The 25,752-nt window shown below is 34.0% G+C and overlaps 1 protein-coding gene across 1 annotated transcript in view; it reads left to right on the top strand.

Annotated features, from left to right (window-relative positions):
- LOC143064610 (uncharacterized) overlaps positions 1–25,752 on the top strand; it is a 44,670-nt gene that overhangs the window by 9,257 nt on the left and 9,661 nt on the right. Inside the window, exons 8-16 of the mRNA XM_076237544.1 lie at positions 16,781–16,839; positions 17,273–17,427; positions 20,230–20,279; positions 20,746–20,787; positions 21,051–21,117; positions 21,776–21,864; positions 24,079–24,177; positions 24,690–24,777; positions 25,278–25,366. Coding sequence (XP_076093659.1) covers positions 16,781–16,839; positions 17,273–17,427; positions 20,230–20,279; positions 20,746–20,787; positions 21,051–21,117; positions 21,776–21,864; positions 24,079–24,177; positions 24,690–24,777; positions 25,278–25,366 — 738 coding nt within the window. The remainder of the gene's footprint in view (positions 1–16,780; positions 16,840–17,272; positions 17,428–20,229; positions 20,280–20,745; positions 20,788–21,050; positions 21,118–21,775; positions 21,865–24,078; positions 24,178–24,689; positions 24,778–25,277; positions 25,367–25,752) is intronic.

The following is a 25,752-nucleotide window of genomic DNA, read 5'->3' on the forward strand; positions in this document are numbered from 1 at the left end:
CCCATATCTGAAATCTGTTCATTAATAATACATTGGAGGTATATCTTACAGAAAACATTGCCCCATATCTGAAATCTGTTCATTAATGTTACATTGGAGGTATATCTTACAGAAAACATTGCCCTATATCTGAAATCTGGTCATTAATAATACATTGGAGGTATATCTTACAGAAAACATTGCCCTATATCTGAAATCTGGTCATTAATGTTACATTGGAGGTATATCTAACAGAAAACATTGCCCTATATCTGAAATCTGTTCATTAATAATACATTGGAGGTATATCTTACAGAAAACATTGCCCTATATCTGAAATCTGGTCATTAATAATACATTGGAGGTATATCTTACAGAAAACATTGCCCTATATCTGAAATCTGGTCATTAATGTTACATTGGAGGTATATCTAACAGAAAACATTGCCCTATATCTGAAATCTGTTCATTAATGTTACATTGGAGGTATATCTTACAGAAAACATTGCCCCATATCTGAAATCTGTTCATTAATAATACATTGGAGGTATATCTTACAGAAAACATTGCCCTATATCTGAAATCTGGTCATTAATGTTACATTGGAGGTAGAAAACATTGCCCTATATCTGAAATCTGTTCATTAATAATACATTGGAGGTATATCTTACAGAAAACATTGCCCCATATCTGAAATCTGTTCATTAATAATACATTGGAGGTATATCTTACAGAAAACATTGCCCCATATCTGAAATCTGGTCATTAATAATACATTGGAGGTATATCTTACAGAAAACATTGCCCTATATCTGAAATCTGTTCATTAATGTTACATTGGAGGTATATCTTACAGAAAACATTGCCCTATATCTGAAATCTGGTCATTAATAATACATTGGAGGTAGAAAACATTGCCCTATATCTGAAATCTGTTCATTAATAATACATTGGAGGTATATCTTACAGAAAACATTGCCCCATATCTGAAATCTGGTCATTAATGTTACATTGGAGGTATATCTAACAGAAAACATTGCCCTATATCTGAAATCTGTTCATTAATGTTACATTGGAGGTATATCTTACAGAAAACATTGCCCCATATCTGAAATCTGTTCATTAATAATACTTTGGAGGTATATCTTACAGAAAACATTGCCCTATATCTGAAATCTGTTCATTAATGTTACATTGGAGGTATATCTTACAGAAAACATTGCCCTATATCTGAAATCTGTTCATTAATGTTACATTGGAGGTATATCTTACAGAAAACATTGCCCCATATCTGAAATCTGTTCATTAATAATACTTTGGAGGTATATCTTACAGAAAACATTGCCCCATATCTGAAATCTGGTCATTAATGTTACATTGGAGGTATATCTAACAGAAAACATTGCCCTATATCTGAAATCTGTTCATTAATGTTACATTGGAGGTATATCTTACAGAAAACATTGCCCCATATCTGAAATCTGTTCATTAATAATACTTTGGAGGTATATCTTACAGAAAACATTGCCCTATATCTGAAATCTGTTCATTAATGTTACATTGGAGGTATATCTTACAGAAAACATTGCCCCATATCTGAAATCTGTTCATTAATAATACTTTGGAGGTATATCTTACAGAAAACATTGCCCCATATCTGAAATCTGTTCATTAATAATACATTGGAGGTATATCTTACAGAAAACATTGCCCTATATCTGAAATCTGGTCATTAATGTTACATTGGAGGTATATCTTACAGAAAACATTGCCCTATATCTGAAATCTGTTCATTAATAATACATTGGAGGTATATCTTACAGAAAACATTGCCCTATATCTGAAATCTGGTCATTAATGTTACATTGGAGGTATATCTAACAGAAAACATTGCCCTATATCTGAAATCTGTTCATTAATAATACATTGGAGGTATATCTTACAGAAAACATTGCCCTATATCTGAAATCTGGTCATTAATAATACATTGGAGGTATATCTTACAGAAAACATTGCCCTATATCTGAAATCTGGTCATTAATGTTACATTGGAGGTATATCTAACAGAAAACATTGCCCTATATCTGAAATCTGTTCATTAATGTTACATTGGAGGTATATCTTACAGAAAACATTGCCCCATATCTAAAATCTGTTCATTAATAATACATTGGAGGTATATCTTACAGAAAACATTGCCCTATATCTGAAATCTGGTCATTAATGTTACATTGGAGGTAGAAAACATTGCCCTATATCTGAAATCTGTTCATTGATAATACATTGGAGGTATATCTTACAGAAAACATTGCCCCATATCTGAAATCTGGTCATTAATGTTACATTGGAGGTATATCTAACAGAAAACATTGCCCTATATCTGAAATCTGTTCATTAATGTTACATTGGAGGTATATCTTACAGAAAACATTGCCCCATATCTGAAATCTGTTCATTAATAATACTTTGGAGGTATATCTTACAGAAAACATTGCCCTATATCTGAAATCTGGTCATTAATGTTACATTGGAGGTATATCTTACAGAAAACATTGCCCTATATCTGAAATCTGGTCATTAATGTTACATTGGAGGTATATCTTACAGAAAACATTGCCCTATATCTGAAATCTGTTCATTAATAATACATTGGAGGTATATCTTACAGAAAACATTGCCCTATATCTGAAATCTGGTCATTAATGTTACATTGGAGGTATATCTAACAGAAAACATTGCCCTATATCTGAAATCTGTTCATTAATAATACATTGGAGGTATATCTTACAGAAAACATTGCCCTATATCTGAAATCTGTTCATTAATAATACATTGGAGGTATATCTTACAGAAAACATTGCCCTATATCTGAAATCTGGTCATTAATGTTACATTGGAGGTATATCTAACAGAAAACATTGCCCTATATCTGAAATCTGTTCATTAATAATACATTGGAGGTATATCTTACAGAAAACATTGCCCTATATCTGAAATCTGTTCATTAATAATACATTGGAGGTATATCTTACAGAAAACATTGCCCTATATCTGAAATCTGGTCATTAATGTTACATTGGAGGTATATCTAACAGAAAACATTGCCCTATATCTGAAATCTGTTCATTAATAATACATTGGAGGTATATCTTACAGAAAACATTGCCCTATATCTGAAATCTGTTCATTAATAATACATTGGAGGTATATCTTACAGAAAACATTGCCCTATATCTGAAATCTGGTCATTAATGTTACATTGGAGGTATATCTAACAGAAAACATTGCCCTATATCTGAAATCTGTTCATTAATAATACATTGGAGGTATATCTTACAGAAAACATTGCCCCATATCTGAAATCTGGTCATTAATAATACTTTGGAGGTATATCTTACAGAAAACATTGCCCCATATCTGAAATCTGGTCATTAATAATACATTGGAGGTATATCTTACAGAAAACATTGCCCCATATCTGAAATCTGTTCATTAATGTTACATTGGAGGTATATCTTACAGAAAACATTGCCCTATATCTGAAATCTGGTCATTAATGTTACATTGGAGGTATATCTTACAGAAAACATTGCCCTATATCTGAAATCTGTTCATTAATAATACATTGGAGGTATATCTTACAGAAAACATTGCCCTATATCTGAAATCTGTTCATTAATGTTACATTGGAGGTATATCTTACAGAAAACATTGCCCCATATCTGAAATCTGGTCAATAATAATACATTGGAGGTATATCTTACAGAAAACATTGCCCCATATCTGAAATCTGGTCATTAATAATACTTTGGAGGTATATCTTACAGAAAACATTGCCCCATATCTGAAATCTGTTCATTAATAATACATTAGAGGTATATCTTACAGAAAACATTGCCCTATATCTGAAATCTGTTCATTAATAATACATTGGAGGTATATCTTACAGAAAACAGTGCCCTATATCTGAAATCTGGTCATTAATAATACATTGGAGGTATTGTAACGCCGCCTCCCTGGTGTTAGAGTCGGCCACCAGAGAACACAGGGTCACAAAGAAAAAAAGGATTTAAAGGATCTATAAAGTGTAAGGTTCGACGTCCACTTTTAACCGTCGGACCAAACACGTTACAGAATGGGAAAACGTATACTTGTATATATATATAGTTATGAAATAAAATATCTAAATAAATAAAGTTTCATATTTTATTTGTACGAAAATAAATAATCTCCGTTGGAGAGGCTGGGTCTTGCCGGCTCTGTCACTGGTCTGGTCGAGTTCCCGGTAATGCTTGGTCCTACTTTGACATACAACCCGATTATATATTTCTCAACAGTCCAGTTTTAAAGGGGTTACTTATTTGGACTATTTGTATAATCTCCCTAAACGAAGATTTTATACCCAAATTTTACTTTATACCCCACCAACTTGATATAATAAAAACCTCGCAAATTTAAGTACAGAGACCAACAACTTTACCACCTTCACGGCAACCCTACTTAGCACCAACACCGACAACCATAGCACCGTCACCGGCAACCTTAGCACCTACAACCTCAGCACCTTCACTGGCACCCTTAGCACCAGCACCGACCACCTTAGCACCGTCACCGATAACCTTAGCACCTTCACTGGCACCCTTAGCACCAGCACCGACCACCTTAGCACCGTCACCGATAACCTTAGCACCTACAACCTTAGCACCGTCACCGGCACCCTAAGCACCAGCACCGACAACCTTAGCACCGTCACCCACAACCTTACCACCAGCACCGACAACCTTAGAGTAATATACAAAGATAACGGTTATTATATACCGTATTTACTAACTTTTAATACTTGGTTGTAATTATCCGACATAGTTTGACTTCTTATTTAAATATTGCCGCTCTCCAACTTTGTTAACCCAACAATCTCCCCGTTCTGGTGTTGTTTTTGCTTTTATACCTTCAACTGACCAATGACAGAGCTCGTTACAAATTGTCTACCAATCAGTAACCATGTAACTTTTAAGGGGAATTCCCGTAATGTTTATATTATTGGTAAATATGGCTGGATCTTCATCAATAAAGATGGGTTTGGACTTTAAAATCGTTAAAAGAATATTAGAAGAATTAAATCTGAGTTGATTATTGAACAAGGTAACTATTCCATACACATAGATCCTTCTAATGTAAATATTTCAAGTGTGCAAATGAGAATTAAATCCCAACGGAACAATTGTCCGTGTTTATTGTAACCCGATGATCTAGGACAAGTCTTCTCGTGTAGTTTGGATTGTATTCTACTTTATATAACTATTTAGCGAACTAGAACTAGTGTGAATATTCTATATATTATCCATAAAAACAAGTATGACACGTATGTCAGGTGATAATACCAAGAAAATAAGGAGACCGTACGAGAACAAAACTTCCTGACAAACATAAATCTACCGTGCTTTAGGAAACTCCTCTTGTACCAACAACCAAAAATTACTATGGCAAATTCTCTTATTCTTTCCAACCTGGTGCCTCTTACTTATATTAACCCTTTATTCCCAATAATCTCCTGAACTATACAAACATAGGTTTACTACCAAAAAGGGGGGAAGGCCGGCATTACATTGCCCCCACCTTTAAGGATTTGGACCCCAAATACACTCGTCTGTAAGTTTAATTAACAAGAACCAAATCATTCATTTGGAATAACATACAATTTAATCTATACCAGTACTTCTTTTTCCTAGGTATCCTCCTACATTTACAGGACTTAAGTGCTTTGATTTTCAATATTTTATTTATTTTCTTTTAATTGTATCTTCCAAAGACACAAACCAACACAACAATTAAAAGTTAAACAGTTTATGAATTAACAGTTTTCCATCATTCCAACTAACACAACAATTATCAATCAACAGTTAATGAATTATTAGTTTTCAACCACTCAATCAATATGCATTCATCTTGCATACACACATGTCATTTAGTCTATCTTCAACAGCCACAATTAGTCCTGACAGTTGGTAGTATTTAGCCTCTAGCATCAATTCATGTAAATAATTAGATTCTCTTGGAAGGTAACGTTTCTCCACAATACAGTTGTTGCGCAGATAGTTTAAAATAATTTTGAAGTGGGCTGGATCTCTATCAAAAAAATACACATTCTTAGATGGCCTAAACGGACTCAAGGGTTGCAGCATTAGAGCAAAAACACATGATGGGTCGGCTCTAAGAGTGGTTTTGCTGGTTTCAAACCTCACTCCACCAACATTTAAAGTGACTATATTCTCTTGTGTATCTTGTAAAGTTTGCAAAAATGTTTCTACTTGTGCTGTGGAACTACTCATAACTACCGTTCTATCTTCTTCTACAACACTTATCGGTTCTACTATCCTATCTCTGATTTTATCTGTGTTTTCCACTACTTTCTTTCCCACTTTCTTGGATTTGTCTCTTACCGATTTATCTGACGAAGAGGAGGATGAAGAGGAGGTGGTTGAGCCGGAAGAAGAGGTAGAGGAGGATCTTTGTCTTGATTTAGGGTTTTCTTTCCTCCCTCTATCCAGGCTTGATCTTTCCCTTTCGAATACGTGAAGCTCCAGATCTACATTGTCACTCTTTTTCTCCTTCCTACTATCTTTAACTTCCTCATCTGAGTCCATGCAGACGGTGATGTTATCACCGATTTCACTCGATAAATCATTCAAAACTGATCGAATTTTAGCCAGTCTCTGTTCTTTAGTGTCCAAGAGCTTAGACGTTTTTGCTTGACTTGGCCCCTGCCCTTCATTTTCTTTATCTTTACTTTCCGTTCTGTCCCGTTTTCTACTTTCTATCTCGTCTCTCGTATCTGTGGTACACGTTCTATCGGATCTGTTTGTTCTAATGCTTCGGACTGAACCCTCCATACTATTCCTCCTTCTATAATTTACGACGGGGATCTCTTTCCCATTTGGATCTACCAGTTTTATCTTCTGGGTTAACTCTTCAACTTTATACAACTCCATCTCTTCTTCTGCTTCTTTTCCTCTGGACCCTGTTTTGTTATTAAAACACATCATTTCCTTATCCGTAGTCTTACAACCATGTGGAGAACTTCTCCTCTGGAAAATCTTTTTACATTCTGGACATTTCCACCCGTAGTCACTGTGCCTCTCTAATATGTGCCTCTCTACTAACCACCTCTTTTCAAAATTCATGTCAGTGCATACTGCACAGATCCATTTGTTCTGAAAAACAGGAAAGTATCAAATATAAACTCTGGATTTTATTTACATGAATTCATTGAAAACGCAATCTTAGACTAAATATCAAATTTTCTGTTCATGTCAACAATTTAAAATCATCACTCAAGTGTATAGATACATACACTCATTTTATTTACACCATCTGTTTTGAAATTTCTTCGTATTAATATGAGAATCTATTACATTCATCTCTACTAGTCTATCATTTATATTAATATATAAAACTAAACACTTGTATTCCTAACTAAACTATATTAGGAATATATGAAAAGAAAACAAACATATATATATAAATATATATAGCATTTAATTACACCAGACAATCACCATGCCATTGTCATCATCACATTAAACTCGAACATAGTAATATAAGTATGGAATTAGAACTAAATTTTTATTTACAACCATATAACTAAAACTACAAATGATCACGACCACCAACCAATACAGCTTGTTACTATAATTAAAAGTTATATCCCTCTACTCAAACCACTTAGGCTTATTGTCCCCGTCATACAGTTTTAATTTGTCATGATGGACCACTTTTGCTTGACTTTTGGGACTTTGTTTTATTCTATATAGTACGTCATTAAGCTTGGCAATAATCACGTATGGACCATGCCACGGTCTCTGGAACTTTGGATTTCTTCCCACTTGGCGACGATATTGGTAGTACCATACCGGATCACCAACATTGTAATGATGTTGGTGTATCTTATGATCATACAACTTTTTCATAGAATTACCAGATATATTCATATTCTTACGGGCCAACTCATGAACAAGCGCCAGAGCCTGTTCCAACTCGTGTAAGTAATCCGCCGATGGTTTATGGTTTAAACCATCCAATTTATTTAAAGGCTTTCCCAGAACAAGATCAACTGGGAGATTAATCTCACGTCCAAACATCATTTGACAAGGAGTAACACCAGTTGTTTCATGCTCTGATGAGCGATAAGCCATCATGATAAGGGGAACGTATTGATCCCAGTCCTTTTGATGGACGGACACAAAAGAGGACAACATATTTTCTATTGTTCTCATGAAACGCTCAACCATACCATCAGACTGGGGACGCATAACTGTGGTCCTAGTTTTATCAATATCCAAAATTCTACATAATTCTTTAAACAATCGAGATTCAAAATTTGCCCCCTGGTCCGTATGTACTTGCATGGGTACACCAAATATTGTAATGAAATTGTCAACAAAGCTTCTGGCCACCGTCTCTGCCTCTTGATTCCGAATAGGAATAGCATGAATGAACTTTGTAAAGTAATCTCCAATAACGAGTAAATACTTATTACCCTTATCGGAAATTGGAAGAGGGCCCATTATGTCAATTGCTACCCTTTCAAGGGGTGCTCCAACGTTGTACTGGCGCATTGGTGCCTTTGGTTTTCGTATAGGCGCTTTTCTGCTAGCGCATATGTCACATTTGCGACACCAAGTCTCTACACATTTACGAAGTCCAAACCAAAAGTATCGTTGTCGTACTTTACTAAGAGTCTTTTTAACCCCAAGATGACCAGCCGCTGGACTATTGTGTAATTGAGTCAAAACAAATTTCTTTAAATTTTCTGGGATTACTAACTGCCAGGTAATCTCGTCCCCGTTTTCACTCTCCCATTTTCTATACAGAACCCCATCTTTAAGTTCAAAAGAATCAAGTCTGTTCCAGTAGTGTTTAACTTCTGGACTAAATTTCGAGACAACAGACCACTCGGGTTTATTGGGTTCGACTTTCCACTGACGTACAAGAGTTAAAACTTTATCTTGTTTTTGTTCATTTTGTATAACAAAACTCTGACCAACATCTGTGCTTATAAGCCCATGGTCATTTAAAGGAACATCAGTATTTTTCATACTTCGTGTTACAACCCGTACTGTAGTACCCCTTTTACCTTCATTTACTGAGGACAACTTATGTCCTACATTCTGAAGTAACCTAACCTCTTTATCTGACTTTATTGGGTTTGATTTCGCAGACAGAAATTTATCGACTGAAGATGCCTTGTCCTGTATGTTTACATTTGAGCGATCACGTCTGCCGCCGTACACGCATCTCTCATCAGTAGATGCCTCTTTGTGTACAACATCGATTGACAGTTTGCTACTTGATTGCTCATAATTAATTTCCTTCAAAACTGAGGGACTGTTTGGCACTGGTTCACCAACAGTTACGGAAGCATTGTCTTGGGCTATAACCCCGACAACCGATACGTTTTCTGTGGTCTCTTTGCGTGAACAGTGAGAACAATCGTCTACACAGGGTCTTCGACTTAATGCGTCAGCATTTGAATGAACCCGTCCAGGTCTATGCACAATTGAAAAATTATAACTTCCTAGTATTTCCAACCAACGAGCCAATTGACCCTCCGTGTTTTTAAAATTCACTAGCCAGCGAAGTGACCCATGGTCAGTACGAACCGTAAACTTACGGCCATACAGGTAATGATGAAAATTTTGGACCGCCCGAACAATGGCCAGAAGTTCTTTTCGGGTAACACAATAATTTCTCTCGCATTTTGAAAAAGTTTTGCTATGGTAAGCGATTGGTCGTTCAAATCCGTCTTGCATTTGGGATAATACTGCCCCCATACCAACAGCACTAGCGTCACAATCCAGAATAAATTCTCCATTGTTTAATGGATAACCCAGAACTGGGGCAGTTATTAACAAATCTTTTAGCGTATCAAAGGCCTCCTGACAACCGTCAGTCCAACTAAATTTCTTACCCTTTTCCGTTAATTGATGCAAAGGTTTAGCTATAGTGGCGAAATTTTTTACAAATCGCCTATAGTAAGAACAGAGCCCAATAAATGATCTTACTTCTCGTACATTTTTAGGATTCGGCCAGTCGCGTACTGCTTTGATCTTTGAATCATCAGTACTTATCCCCTCTTGTGTAATATGGTGACCTAAGAACGTGACCTCCTTTTGTGTTATAACACATTTACCTGGGTGTAACTTGAGATTTGATTCTCTTAGCCGATCACATACTTCACTCAAATTCCTTATGTGCTCGTCAAAGTTCTTTGAAAAGACGATAATATCGTCTAGATACACTAAACAAATTTTCCAAGTAAGTCCTGAAAATATTCGTTCCACCAACCGTTCGAAAGTTGCTGGTGCTCCACTAAGTCCAAAACATAATACTTTGAATTGCCATAACCCACTACCAGGAATGGCAAAGGCAGTTTTCTCCCTATCTTTTTCATCAAGGCCGCACTGCCAATAACCGGACCTCATGTCCAAAGTGGAAAACCAACTATTTCCACTCAATGCGTCGAGCGTATCGTCTATTCTTGGAAGAGGTTGGCAATCATTTAAAGTTAGAGAGTTCAGTTTGCGAAAATCGCAACAGAAGCGAATGCTCTTATCTGTCTTGGTTACCATGACAACAGGTGAACACCAAGCACTACTAGAGGGTTCAATGATACCCCTTTCCGACATTGTCTCAATTTCTTTTTGTGCAGCTTCGCGCTTTGCCAATGGCAGTCGATAAGGCCTCTGCTTTATAGGCTTTGCATCCCCTGTATTTATCTTGTGTTTAATTAATTCAGTATAACCTATGTCTGAAGAAGATTTTGAGAAAACATCCTGATAAGAACACAAAAATTCTTTCAGTTGATCCCTATTTTCTTCATTTAAACCTACGGAACCCTTATTAAACACTTCAACCAAATGTTCAGGTAGTTCCCTATCAGAGGCCACTCTTACACAGTTCACCGAATTCTGTTGTTTGCTACATGAGGTAACCGCCTCTATTTCTACTGGTTCAAAAATGCCCGCTACCGTATTTTTATTAATTTTTACAGGTGTTTCACTAAAATTAGCAATTCTTAAGGGAATAAGGTTGCTACTTTGCTGTACTACAGCCCTGGCTATCATTAGTCCAGTTTTTCCAAAAAAAACTCTCATCAGTTTCAACAATTCCAACTGAATTGTATTTAACACGACCACAGGCTTTGCCTTTAATAATCATTTCACTTCGCGGCGGAACCTCAACAGTTTCCGCTACGGAGATTTTACAACACGAGGCCTCACCTCGATTAGTGAAACAAGGAATAAACTCATCCTTAATTCGTAGACAACCTTTAGTAAAAAGTATATCCACATGGTATTTGCTCATAAAATCCGTTCCAAGAATGGCGGCATCTTTAATTTCCGCCAATAAAAATTCATGCTTAAAAACCTGATTATCTAACATTATATCTAAATTTGCCTTCCCTAAAAATTCGGAAGCATCTCCCGTTGCTGTCAGTAAATTCATCCTAACAGGCGTAACTTGGGGTCGTAGTTCGGGTGAAATACTATCAAAAATATCTTTCCGTAATATGGACACACTTGCACCAGAATCAACTAGTGTAGGAACTTTTAATGCATTAATATTAGCCAAAACAAAACAACCGTTCTCTTGACCCCAAGTAACGTTTGAAATAATGGTGTTGGGTCTGTTTGTTTCTGCCGGGGATTGACCCTCGTTCCCGACATTTACTCGTTTTCCGACCTACGGTATCCCCCTCTGTTATTATTAAAATTTCTATTGGAATTATTCTGATTTCTTCTATAATTATTCTCTCCTCTAAATTGCTGACTATTTTGGTTTTTAATAGTAGCCACTTCACTGGTCAAAGACTTAATGCCTTGTTTAATTTCATCAATTTCACGTTTCAGAGCATGATCTGGAACAGGTTCAGTATCGGCCGTACGAACATTACGACCTTTTTGTCTATCAGCGAATCTTAATGCTTCTAACCTCACGGCAATATTCTCTGCCTCATTAATTGATTTTGGCCCCACCTCCCTTAATCGGAGGCGTACTTCGGTCTCGGGTATGGCATCTATAAAATAATCTAGAGCTAAAGTGTCCCTAACTAAGGGGGAGGTACCAGGATAAGCCCTACGTGTTAGCTTTTTAATAGCCTGTGCTAATTCAGGCAGGGTTTCATTTCTTAAACGTACTCGCGTTTGCAACTCGGCTCTGAAGACTTCTGATCTATTTATAGAACCGAACCTACTCTTCAAAGCATTTACCAAACACTCAAAATTGTGTAGTTCCCCATCTGTTATTTCATTCAATATAGCCCGAGCACTTCCAGATAAACTACTAGCTAAAAGTAAGGCCTTAGTTTTATGGTCCCAATCATTTAGTTCGGCCAATAAATTAAATTGGGTCAAATACTCCTCCAAATCATCCGAGCCGTCATATATTTGTGGTTTTATTTTGCAAGAAATATCAGATTTTGTCCGTCGGATATTTGGAATATGACTGTTATTTATATCAGTTCTGTCTGGCCTGGTTATGTGTTCCAGGCTACTTGCTGGAGTTTCTATTCCCCTTCCTAAAATTGGAGTGGACCTACTTTCCATAGCTTGCCCTTCAAATTTGGCAAACAACTGATTCATATCCTTTGAAAAATCGGAAAAACATTTGTCCATCCGAAGTTTCATTTCCGAACGTGCTTCTGCCATCATTCTCTCCGTTGTTCTATAAATTTCAGAACTTTGTTTCTCTAATAAATTGTCATGCATAGTTGCATCAGCTTCATCCCCAATCTCATTGAGATGTGGACCAAACGTAACGACATTTGAGTCATCCATTTTATATAATTAATTTGCTAAATGTACAAACACTAACAGACTCTATAAATCAATCCCACCGCTGCCACCAAATTGTAACGCCGCCTCCCTGGTGTTAGAGTCGGCCACCAGAGAACACAGGGTCACAAAGAAAAAAAGGATTTAAAGGATCTATAAAGTGTAAGGTTCGACGTCCACTTTTAACCGTCGGACCAAACACGTTACAGAATGGGAAAACGTATACTTGTATATATATATAGTTATGAAATAAAATATCTAAATAAATAAAGTTTCATATTTTATTTGTACGAAAATAAATAATCTCCGTTGGAGAGGCTGGGTCTTGCCGGCTCTGTCACTGGTCTGGTCGAGTTCCCGGTAATGCTTGGTCCTACTTTGACATACAACCCGATTATATATTTCTCAACAGTCCAGTTTTAAAGGGGTTACTTATTTGGACTATTTGTATAATCTCCCTAAACGAAGATTTTATACCCAAATTTTACTTTATACCCCACCAACTTGATATAATAAAAACCTCGCAAATTTAAGTACCGAGACCAACAACTTTACCACCTTCACGGCAACCCTACTTAGCACCAACACCGACAACCATAGCACTGTCACCGGCAACCTTAGCACCTACAACCTCAGCACCTTCACTGGCACCCTTAGCACCAGCACCGACCACCTTAGCACCGTCACCGATAACCTTAGCACCTTCACTGGCACCCTTAGCACCAGCACTGACCACCTTAGCACCGTCACCGATAACCTTAGCACCTACAACCTTAGCACCGTCACCGGCACCCTAAGCACCAGCACCGACAACCTTAGCACCGTCACCCACAACCTTACCACCAGCACCGACAACCTTAGAGTAATATACAAAGATAACGGTTATTATATACCGTATTTACTAACTTTTAATACTTGGTTGTAATTATCCGACATAGTTTGACTTCTTATTTAAATATTGCCGCTCTCCAACTTTGTTAACCCAACAATCTCCCCGTTCTGGTGTTGTTTTTGCTTTTATACCTTCAACTGACCAATGACAGAGCTCGTTACAAATTGTCTACCAATCAGTAACCATGTAACTTTTAAGGGGAATTCCCGTAATGTTTATATTATTGGTAAATATGGCTGGATCTTCATCAATAAAGATGGGTTTGGACTTTAAAATCGTTAAAAGAATATTAGAAGAATTAAATCTGAGTTGATTATTGAACAAGGTAACTATTCCATACACATAGATCCTTCTAATGTAAATATTTCAAGTGTGCAAATGAGAATTAAATCCCAACGGAACAATTGTCCGTGTTTATTGTAACCCGATGATCTAGGACAAGTCTTCTCGTGTAGTTTGGATTGTATTCTACTTTATATAACTATTTAGCGAACTAGAACTAGTGTGAATATTCTATATATTATCCATAAAAACAAGTATGACACGTATGTCAGGTGATAATACCAAGAAAATAAGGAGACCGTACGAGAACAAAACTTCCTGACAAACATAAATCTACCGTGCTTTAGGAAACTCCTCTTGTACCAACAACCAAAAATTACTAATGGCAAATTCTCTTATTCTTTCCAACCTGGTGCCTCTTACTTATATTAACCCTTTATTCCCAATAATCTCCTGAACTATACAAACATAGGTTTACTACCAAAAAGGGGGGAAGGCCGGCATTACAGTATATCTTACAGAAAACATTGCCCCATATCTGAAATCTGTTCATTAATAATACTTTGGAGGTATATCTTACAGAAAACATTGCCCATATCTGAAATCTGTTCATTAATAATACATTGGAGGTATATCTTACAGAAAACATTGCCCTATATCTGAAATCTGGTCATTAATGTTACATTGGAGGTATATCTTACAGAAAACATTGCCCTATATCTGAAATCTGGTCATTAATGTTACATTGGAGGTATATCTTACAGAAAACATTGCCCTATATCTGAAATCTGTTCATTAATGTTACATTGGAGGTATATCTTACAGAAAACATTGCCCCATATCTGAAATCTGTTCATTAATAATACATTGGAGGTATATCTTACAGAAAACATTGCCCTATATCTGAAATCTGGTCATTAATGTTACATTGGAGGTATATCTTACAGAAAACATTGCCCTATATCTGAAATCTGTTCATTAATAATACATTGGAGGTATATCTTACAGAAAACATTGCCCTATATCTGAAATCTGGTCATTAATGTTACATTGGAGGTATATCTTACAGAAAACATTGCCCTATATCTGAAATCTGTTCATTAATAATACATTGGAGGTATATCTTACAGAAAACATTGCCCTATATCTGAAATCTGTTCATTAATAATACATTGGAGGTATATCTTACAGAAAACATTGCCCTATATCTGAAATCTGGTCATTAATGTTACATTGGAGGTATATCTTACAGAAAACATTGCCCTATATCTGAAATCTGTTCATTAATAATACATTGGAGGTATATCTTACAGAAAACATTGCCCTATATCTGAAATCTGTTCATTAATAATACATTGGAGGTATATCTTACAGAAAACATTGCCCTATATCTGAAATCTGGTCATTAATGTTACATTGGAGGTATATCTAACAGAAAACATTGCCCTATATCTGAAATCTGTTCATTAATAATACATTGGAGGTATATCTTACAGAAAACATTGCCCCATATCTGAAATCTGGTCATTAATAATACTTTGGAGGTATATCTTACAGAAAACATTGCCCCATATCTGAAATCTGTTCATTAATAATACATTGGAGGTATATCTTACAGAAAACATTGCCCTATATCTGAAATCTGGTCATTAATGTTACATTGGAGGTATATCTTACAGAAAACATTGCCCTATATCTGAAATCTGTTCATTAATAATACATTGGAGGTATATCTTACAGAAAACATTGCCCCATATCTGAAATCTGTTCATTAATGTTACATTGGAGGTATATCTTACAGAAAACATTGCCCTATATCTGAAATCTGGTCATTAATGTTACATTGGAGGTATATCTTACAGAAAACATTGCCCCATATCTGAAATCTGGTCATTAATAATACATTGGAGGTATATCTTACAGAAAACATTACCCTATATCTGAAATCTGTTCATTAATAATACATTGGAGGTATATCTTACAGAAAACATTGCCCTATATCTGAAATCTGTTCATTAATGTTACATTGGAGGTATATCTTACAGAAAACATTGCCCCATATCTGAAATCTGGTCATTAATAATACTTTGGAGGTATATCTTACAGAAAACATTGCCCTATATCTGAAATCTGGTCATTAATGTTACATTGGAGGTATATCTTACAGAAAACATTGCCCTATATCTGAAATCTGTTCATTAATAATACATTGGAGGTATATCTTACAGAAAACATTGCCCCATATCTGAAATCTGTTCATTAATGTTACATTGGAGGTATATCTTACAGAAAACATTGCCCTATATCTGAAATCTGGTCATTAATGTTACATTGGAGGTATATCTTACAGAAAACATTGCCCCATATCTGAAATCTGTTCATTAATAATACTTTGGAGGTATATCTTACAGAAAACATTGCCCCATATCTGAAATCTGTTCATTAATAATACATTGGAGGTATATCTTACAGAAAACATTGCCCTATATCTGAAATCTGTTCATTAATAATACATTGGAGGTATATCTTACAGAAAACATTGCCCTATATCTGAAATCTGTTCATTAATAATACTTTGGAGGTATATCTTACAGAAAACATTGCCCTATATCTGAAATCTGATTGTTGTTAAATCAGACACCTCTATATAAATATGTACTATGTCATTTTGATATAAAAGGTAGAATATGTAACATTATTTAATGTTTTTTTTACAAATTCTTACTTTATTCATACGATCCACATTTACAGTACACGTTTAAAATAAAACCTGTAAATATCTTTGTACTTGCAGAGTCTACATGCAAAGTTTGGTGTTTTCCCTGGACTGTCTGAAGTACGCATTATTCCAAAGTAAGTTTATAAATTCTTTTTCCTACACTCATATTCATGAACATAATCGGTAGCCAATGACATTCCATTTCTCTCTATTATGCCAGTTTAGCTATTTTCATCACTTATGTTGTAGCTTTTCTCTGTAAACAAAAACCATTAATTTGCACCAAATTGATGTCACCATAGCTTAAAAAGAAAACATATTTTTTATAAGAATAAAAGAAAACACTGAAAAGGGGTTAATCAATTACTGTCAAATTTAATGAACTTATAAATTTTGTATAAAAAAATTATCTTTTATTATCATGATTATATATACCTCACTGATGATTATTTTTCTTAGAATAGAAAGTTTAATTTTTATTCAGATATCACATAACATTGTAGTAATGTAACATTACAAATGTCTTAAACAATCAATGTGTAATATCAGCTTGTTCATATCTTCTAGTTTGATTTTTGTGAGATATTCAATCAAAGACAGTGGTGTACAGTGTCTTGAAAAATATTCAAAAGGTTTATTGATGAGAGTTGCTGAAGAAAGAGTGAAGAAAAGTTCTGGAGAAGAAAATGATTATGACCTTATATTGAAGAAAACAACCAGTGGCAAGTAATATTTCAAACATTAAACTTCAGGAAGCTTCCTTTTAATATTTTTTGGTAGATCAAATAAATTGTGTCCTTATTTGAACTGATATATAATTGTTTTTCAAGTAGGAGATAGTAGTATTGTAGTTTCAGGTCGAAGTCGTCATTTGATGATTTTATGCCGTAGGAGCTTAAAGTCATATGAATCCTCAAATTAAAACAAATGATGCATATGTCTTTATAACAAAATGAATATTTTTAATTCTTAAACTTATGTACATATACTATTTTCTGAAGAAAATTCTTTATAATTTGTCCACATTGAGAAGATGTCAACTTTTTAGCTCACCTGACCTGAAAGGTCAAGTGAGCTCATCACTTGGCGTCCGTCGTCCGTCGTCCTGCATCCGTCGTCTGTCGTCCGTCGTCTGTAAACTTTTACAAAAATCTTCTCCTCTGAAACTACTTGGCCAAATTCTACCAAACTTGGCCACAATCATCCTTGGGGTATCTAGTTTAAAAAATGTGTGGCGTGACCCGTCAAACCTACCAAGATGGCCGCCATGGCTAAAAATAGAACATAGGGGTAAAATGCAGTTTTTGGCTTATAACTCAAAAACCAAAGCATTTAGAGCAAATCTGACAAGGGGTAAAATTGTTGATCAGGTCAAGATCTATCTGCCCTGAAATTTTCAGACGAATCGGACAACCTGTTGTGGGGTTGCTGCCTGTGAAATGGTTATTTTAAGGAAATTTTGCAGTTTTTGGTTATTATCTTGAATACTATTATAGATAGAGATAAACTGTAAACAGCAATAATGTTCAGCAAAGTAAGACCTACAAATAAGTCAACATGACCAAAATGGTCAGTCGACCCCTTAAGGAGTTATTGCCCTTTATAGTCAATTTTTAACAACTTTTCGTCATTTTTTGTTACTTTTCTAAAAATCTTCTTCTCTGAAACTACTTTGCCAAATTTAACCAAACTTGGTCACAATTATCATTGTGGTTTATAGTTTATAAAATGTGTCCGATGACCCAGCCTACCAAACAAAATGGCCGACATGGCTAAAATTAGAACATAGTGGTAAAATGCAGTTTTTGCTTTATATCTTTGAAACTAAGACATTTAGGGCAAATCTTTCAAGATTTTAATGTCCATCAGAATAAGATATATCCCCTCACAAATTTTCAATTGAATCGGACAACCTGTTGTCGGGTTGCTACCCTAAAATTGGTGATTTTAAGGAAATTTTGCAGTTTTTGGTTATTATCTTGAATACTATTATAGATAGAGATAAACTGTAAACAGCAATAATGTTCAGCAAAGTAAGACCTACAAATAAGTCAAACATGACCAAAATGGTCAGTCGACCCCTTAAGGAGTTATTGCCCTTTATAGTCAATTTTTAACAACTTTTCGTCATTTTTTGTTACTTTTCTAAAAATCTTCTTCTCTGAAACTACTTTGCCAAATTTAACCAAACTTGGCCACAATTATCATTGTGGTTTATAGTTTATAAAATGTGTCCGATGACCCAGCCTACCAAACAAAATGGCCGACATGGCTAAAATTAGAACATAGTGGTAAAATGCAGTTTTTGCTTTATATCTTTGAAACTAAGACATTTAGGGCAAATCTTTCAAGATTTTAATGTCCATCAGAATAAGATATATCCCCTCACAAATTTTCAATTGAATCGGACAACCTGTTGTGGGGTTGCTACCCTAAAATTGGTGATTTTAAGGAAATTTTGCAGTTTTTGGTTATTATCTTGAATACTATTATAGATAGAGATAAACTGTAAACAGCAATAATGTTCAGTAAAATAAGATCTACAAATAAGTCAGCATGATCAAAATTGTTAGAGGACCCCTTAAGGAGTTATTGCCCTTTATAGTCAATATTGAACAACTTTTCGTCATTTTTGTAACTTGTATAAAAATCATTTCTAAAACTACTTGGCCAAATTTAACCAAACTTGGCCACAATCATAATACTTGGGTATCTTTTTTTAAAAAAAAGTGTCTAATGACCCCGCCTACCAACGAAGATGGCCGACATCAGTAAACACATTAACAGGTGAGCGACACAGGCTCTTGAGAGCCTCTAGTTTTAAATTGCTTGCTTGCAGGAAGCAATTCACCGACATATTTTCTGTATGCACAGTGACCTTAGCCTGACCCTTCTCGTAAAAATCAGGTGATTGCAATACGCATGGATCTGTCACTGAAATAAACTATTATCTGATTGTACATGTTAAACATGTGCTCATTATCCATGCTTCTTTGTTGATTGTTTACTATAAGGTGACAATCTGTAAACTTCGGCTTCAAACATGATTAGTAATGAGCTGCCATATTTTCACATCATAACAAACAGAGAGAGAAGAAAACATTTGCGTAATAATAAAGTCGTGCACAGAAGACTAAGTTAATGATATATACATACATTGGTTCAAGAATTGGATAAACATTATTTTTCACCAGTCACTCGTTTTATATGACTTTAAAATAAAATAAACAGAAAACAACATCATACATTTAAAATCTGTTGTAAGTTGTCTGCACTTGGTGCACGTTTTCATTGCATGAATTGTGACTGGATGCCATGTAAATTGGTAAAGTTTTCCAATCAAAATGTACAGTACAATCGATGGAACAAGATTGAAAACTTTAATAAGCTTACCTCTAGGACTGAGATATATTACCATTACTATACTAGTTTTAAATGATTAATTGAAAGAGTTAAATTATCTCCCCTAGTTTAGTTGGTTTAGGTATTTATAAACTAATATTTCTGTAACTTTAAATTTTTAGATTATGCTGTGAGTGACAGTGAAGGAAGTTCAAACATAGATGTGCCACAGGTAAGATGAAAGAAATTAAATTGTAAATGATAATTTCTATCACTGTTTTATTGACACAAGAAAGAAAACCACTATTATAAAGAGGGATACTTTATATTACACATGTAGGTTAATTTAATTTACTTGTGGTAAAAATTCTGTACAATGTATTACTCATTAAAAAAACTAGGGAAATGGATTTGAGATGACATTTTTCAAACAAGGTCAGTTTCTAGAAATCATAATATCATGGAAATACAAAATGGAAAGTTTGATGACTTAGAAATTTATAAAAAATGTCGCACATTGAACATCCCATAGATTTTTTTTTATCAAACTTATGTGAATTATTTGTCTAATTTTAAATTTATTATCATTGATAGAGTTCTGTAGTAAATAATGACAAGAAATTCATTTTACAATTTTAGAATTGTTCAGGAAATTGTTACAAAATCTTTGTATACATGTATCGTGCTTCCGATTTCAGGTATTAGAAAAGTTGACAAGAATGATATCAGAATCTCAAAAGGTAGGTGATCTCAGTTATTCTGGTGTATTAAAGCATCCATGTGTCTCAGTAGATGTTTAACTGTTAATTTCAAATATATTTCAACATTTTATGCTATTTGCTGCATTGTGTATTATAGTATGTTGTTAATAATTCATAATTCTGGTTAATACTTTAATATACAAATGGAGTAACATAATTATTTTATCCTTCTAGTTATAAATAACTTCTTTTTTTCTAAAATCTAAACACTTAAAAAAAAATATGTTTTTGTTTATTTTCAGGATATGTTCATTGTTGTTGACACAGGCATGTTGATATCAGATCTAGATTTGATACAAGGTCTTACAGGTAAGGAATCTCTATAGTACATTTGATTTTCTAAAAATGTCCATATTCTATGCCTCTTTATTTGTGTTTGATAACCAGAATCATATGTAAAAAAGAAGATGTGGTATGATTTCCAATGAAATAATTCTCCACAAGAGACCAAATGACACAGAAATTAACAGCTGTAGGTCACTATACAACCTTCAACAATGAACAAAACCCATTCCACATAGTTAGATAGTATAAAAGGCTCCAAAATCACAAATGTAAAACAATTCAAACAAAAAAATGAATAGCCTAATTTATATACACAAAAAATGAACAAAACACAACTATGTAACACACCACAAACAAAAACCACTGAATTGCAGGCTCCTGACTTGGGATAGACACATATATACAGAATGTGGTAGGGTTAAACATGTAAGCAGAATCCCAACCCTCCCCATGTGGTGTAACAGAACAACATAAAAACTTATTTTCACTAAAAAATTACATTAAAAAAAATGGAAATATTTATTAAATGTTGTGTTGATATTGATATAAACTGATTGATTTTTGTGATAAATAAAATACAGCATCTCCCACCTTCCTACAAAATATCTTTTTGAGGTGGAAGCAAATTTATTTACTAAGCCTAATATTAAAGTCTTATTCTGCAATGAATGTATATTTTTAGCACATGGTAAACCTGCTTTAGTATTTCCTTGGGTTGTGATGCAAGAATTGGATTTTTTGAAAAAGGGAAAGACGTCAATATCCTCTAATGTAAGTTCCCATTAGACACTTTTAAGAATTGAAATAAATAAATCAATTATATAATAATTAAAAATTCTTTGTAACTGTGGAAGTATAAACTGTTGAATTAAATCATGTTGATTGAAAAATAGTTTCTATTGTTTCAAAGATGAAACTTATCAGATACTGTAACAAAGATACTTCTCTACCTATGTTTTAAAAGTAGTAAGTAGAGTGGGGTGCACATATTCGCCGGGGACACAATTTCGCCTTTTTATGATTTTGAGGTGTAAAAACTTCAAAGGATGGCTGAAATGAAAGAAATATGCCGGAAAGTTAAATTTTTATAACAAATATGATTATTTTTTAAACTACGACAAAATTGCGTCACTTACCGGATAGAACCGAAAAATGGACAACGATTTTCGGCTAATTTCCTGAATGAAAACCCCGATTTCAAAGAAGTATTTCTTATTAATTCTTTGACTGATCGCCCTAAATTTTAGTTTTGTACACCTATGAAATGTCTGCTATTGCTGTCTATAATGAAATTGATTTGAAAAATATTGTTTAAAGCTGCAGTTATTTGGATTTAAGTAGATGTATAAAAATGTCGAATATGTGTCCCCCATAGACAAAACATCAGGCAATTTCAAACACCCTTTAATCTAATTTTTTAGATGATTATTTTCAAGCAAACAAGTTTTCAAGCTTAAGAATATTTTGCATTTGAAGTTATCTTCGTATAGAAATATCAGTATACTGTAGGAACTCGCAGTTTGGGAGTAAAATTCAGAATCCAGAGAGGGGTACCCACTTATAAGTGAGATCCCGAGACCAGAGGAAAAATCCAAGCTCAAGAAAGGTGGTCAGATGTGAATTTCCTGACCAAAACTACGTTTTTTGATAGCCAAACTTACATAAATCTCAAAATGAATAGCTTTTGTTGAAAATAAATGACTACAATACTGTCTTTGTGTTTTATTTGTTCTCTGTTAACATTTGTGTTGAATTTCCCACTGTTTCCGTTTTGTGTATTGATTTTTCATGGTCACATGGTTTTTGTATCATCCCAAAGGAAGAGCCAAGAACCAGAAATCAGAAGAAGATAATAATGTACTAAATATATAAAAAGAATGTATCTAACCGACTAATTGTGTTATTATTGTTTTATTAAAAATTACAACATTGATTGACAAGTCAATATAATCCATGAATAATCCCTAATAAAGTGACAAAGAGTTGTATTCACTATGGGAGTGAAAAATATCAGTGACAGGTTAATAGGTTAATTAGTTAGTGTTCCTTGATTTCTATAATCCATTAATTGATGGTGTCTCTTATGTCTCAATATATTTATCACTATGACTGGTCTGTTATGAATAATTAACAGGATTAATTTATTTGTGTTTGACTTTTATTTTGTTCAGGTTCATGTTGGTTTATATTCGTTTTTCTCAAACAAGGTGTTTGGTCATACACTACAAAATCATTGATGCATTACGTAAACAATATGAGGCAAAACAGTGAATAAAAACAAGAAACAAGAAATGAATACATCTTTATTATTATCAACAGAATAAATAATCAGGATGAACATCAATTCTATGTACTTATTTAAAGAAACAAACATTCATTCAATACAGGAATCTCAATTTAATTTGTTGATTTTGCCGATGATCAGTTCCTTTCTGCTGCAAAAAAAAAGGTCCCAATTTAAACCGATTTATAGGCGGGTCAAGACTGAATCCTTAGATTTAAAAGCTGAAAAGGGCATCCGACTTATAAGCGGATCGACTTATACTCGAGTATCTTCGGTACTTCAAAAACATATAGACCTGAACATAAACTGTAGAAAACATGGAAAGATATGGCGAAAATGAGCACCCCACTCTAGACAAAAAATCAAATACACTTTTCTGGTTTGACCTTTCATGGATGCAAAATAAAATAGAAAATATGGTTTGATTACCAATGAGACAACAGCCCAGTCAAAATTGACATCAAAGTAGTATCTAGTTTCGTTAGTTGTGAGTCGACTGTATGAACATAAAAAAGTAGTCATGAATACCTTCATATGATTGTGAAACACATATATGCTGTTTAGGGCATTTTGTGTTTAAACAAAACAAGAAATTATATTAAAAGATATTGAAATTCATAAGCATAATTTTTACATCACAATTACAAAATATGTTCTACTATTTTAATTTGAATGAGAATTAAATTTTTTTTTATTTACAGACTATTGAAAAAGCCCAGAAAGCAAGACATGCAGTTCAGTATTTATACCAATGTTTTCAATCTAGTCACCCACGTGTTGTTGGTCAGACACCTGCACAGGTAGGTACACTTTATCACAAAGTAAAAGTGAGTTTTGTAAACTTAACCTTGATTTCAAAGAAGTGCAGTTCATAGTTCAGTAATGTTTTATTTAGGCGAACCAGGTCAGAAATGAAATATGAGCTATATCATCTATGATAAACCGTTTGTCTAGCAATCTGACAAACAAAATTGTAACCAACTATCCTAAATTAGATATGTGGTAGTGGTCATAATTTTTTCAAGGACCTGTAAATTAGTACATAAGAAAGTCTTTTGATCAGTTTTAAGGCCTTATATGTCCAAGTACGATAAGTCTTATATATTTTAGAAGAATAAAATCAAACAAATGATACAATACATTTTACATAACGTGCCTTGTGAAATAAAATATCTCATTGGATTCCTTCAATTGCTGTTCCATTCAAATTCTACTGGCTCTTATGTAAGCAATCATTTTTTGAAGTTTGAATAGTTGTCATCTCAACGTAGACTGGGTAAATTGTATGATCATCAGTTTATCTATTTTGTAGGCAAGAGTTGCTTCTGAAGTCAGTGATTTTAAAGCAGAATGCAGTGATGATAGAATATTACAATGTTGTATACAATATCAAAGTAATAGTGAGTATTGTCATAATAGAGACGGAAAGATTAAATGTGTAGGAAGAATTCTAACCTGTTGATAATTCATGAGCAATATGAGCCAGTGACAATATAGGCATGCAGTTATTCACAATGAAATGGAAATAACTTGTAACAATGAGATCTAAAGTTTGACCAATATAACATCTCATAAAAATCAAAAGTAATAAGTGGTGCTTAGCATATCCTGATAAATATATAACAACTATTTAAAAGAAAAGAAAGGATGTGAGGTATTCATCCATGACACAAAATCAGAACATGCATGTACACAACAAAACACACAAAAAGTGTAATGCTGTTTTGTAATAAAAAAGAAGGAATGGTGTATGTTGTGTATGATTCAACAACAAGAAGCTAGTGTTATTGGTGTTAATTTGTCTTCAGTGGATGATCTTTGTAAGAAGAATCAGCTCAAAATTGATTATGACATTCATAATTTGTTGATTTTATAACGATACATATATTTTGTTTTAAAGATCCAGATTGTTCAGTATTGCTGTTGACAAGAGATTTGAATTTGTGCAATAAATCTCTTATAAATGGCATTAAAGCGTTTCCACTATTGGTAGGTTTATGATATCTTACGTTTTTATTGAGGTCAAATGTGTTACAATTATTAATCACAGCTTATATATTTTCTTACACTAATGATTAACATTTTTGAAAGAACTTATCTACACATTTATAAGGATAAACTATATTTCATTATTATCAGAAGTTGTAATACTTTCTTTTTAACATGTTCCTCTATCATTTATACAAAATAAAAATTAAATGGTCCTTTCCTTACAAAGGAGTGGTTGATTAACAATTGTTTTTATTTTGTACTTACCTATATATTTGGTAATTCCTGTCAATTTAATGCAGTGTTTTGTTGTAAATTGAATCCAATTGTAAACAAGTGACCGACCTACTCAACAATGGTATCAGTCCATGTGATATTAATATTGC

This window comes from Mytilus galloprovincialis, chromosome 2 (genome assembly GCF_965363235.1).
Source record: "Mytilus galloprovincialis chromosome 2, xbMytGall1.hap1.1, whole genome shotgun sequence".
Classification (NCBI taxonomy): Eukaryota; Metazoa; Mollusca; class Bivalvia; order Mytilida; family Mytilidae; genus Mytilus; species Mytilus galloprovincialis.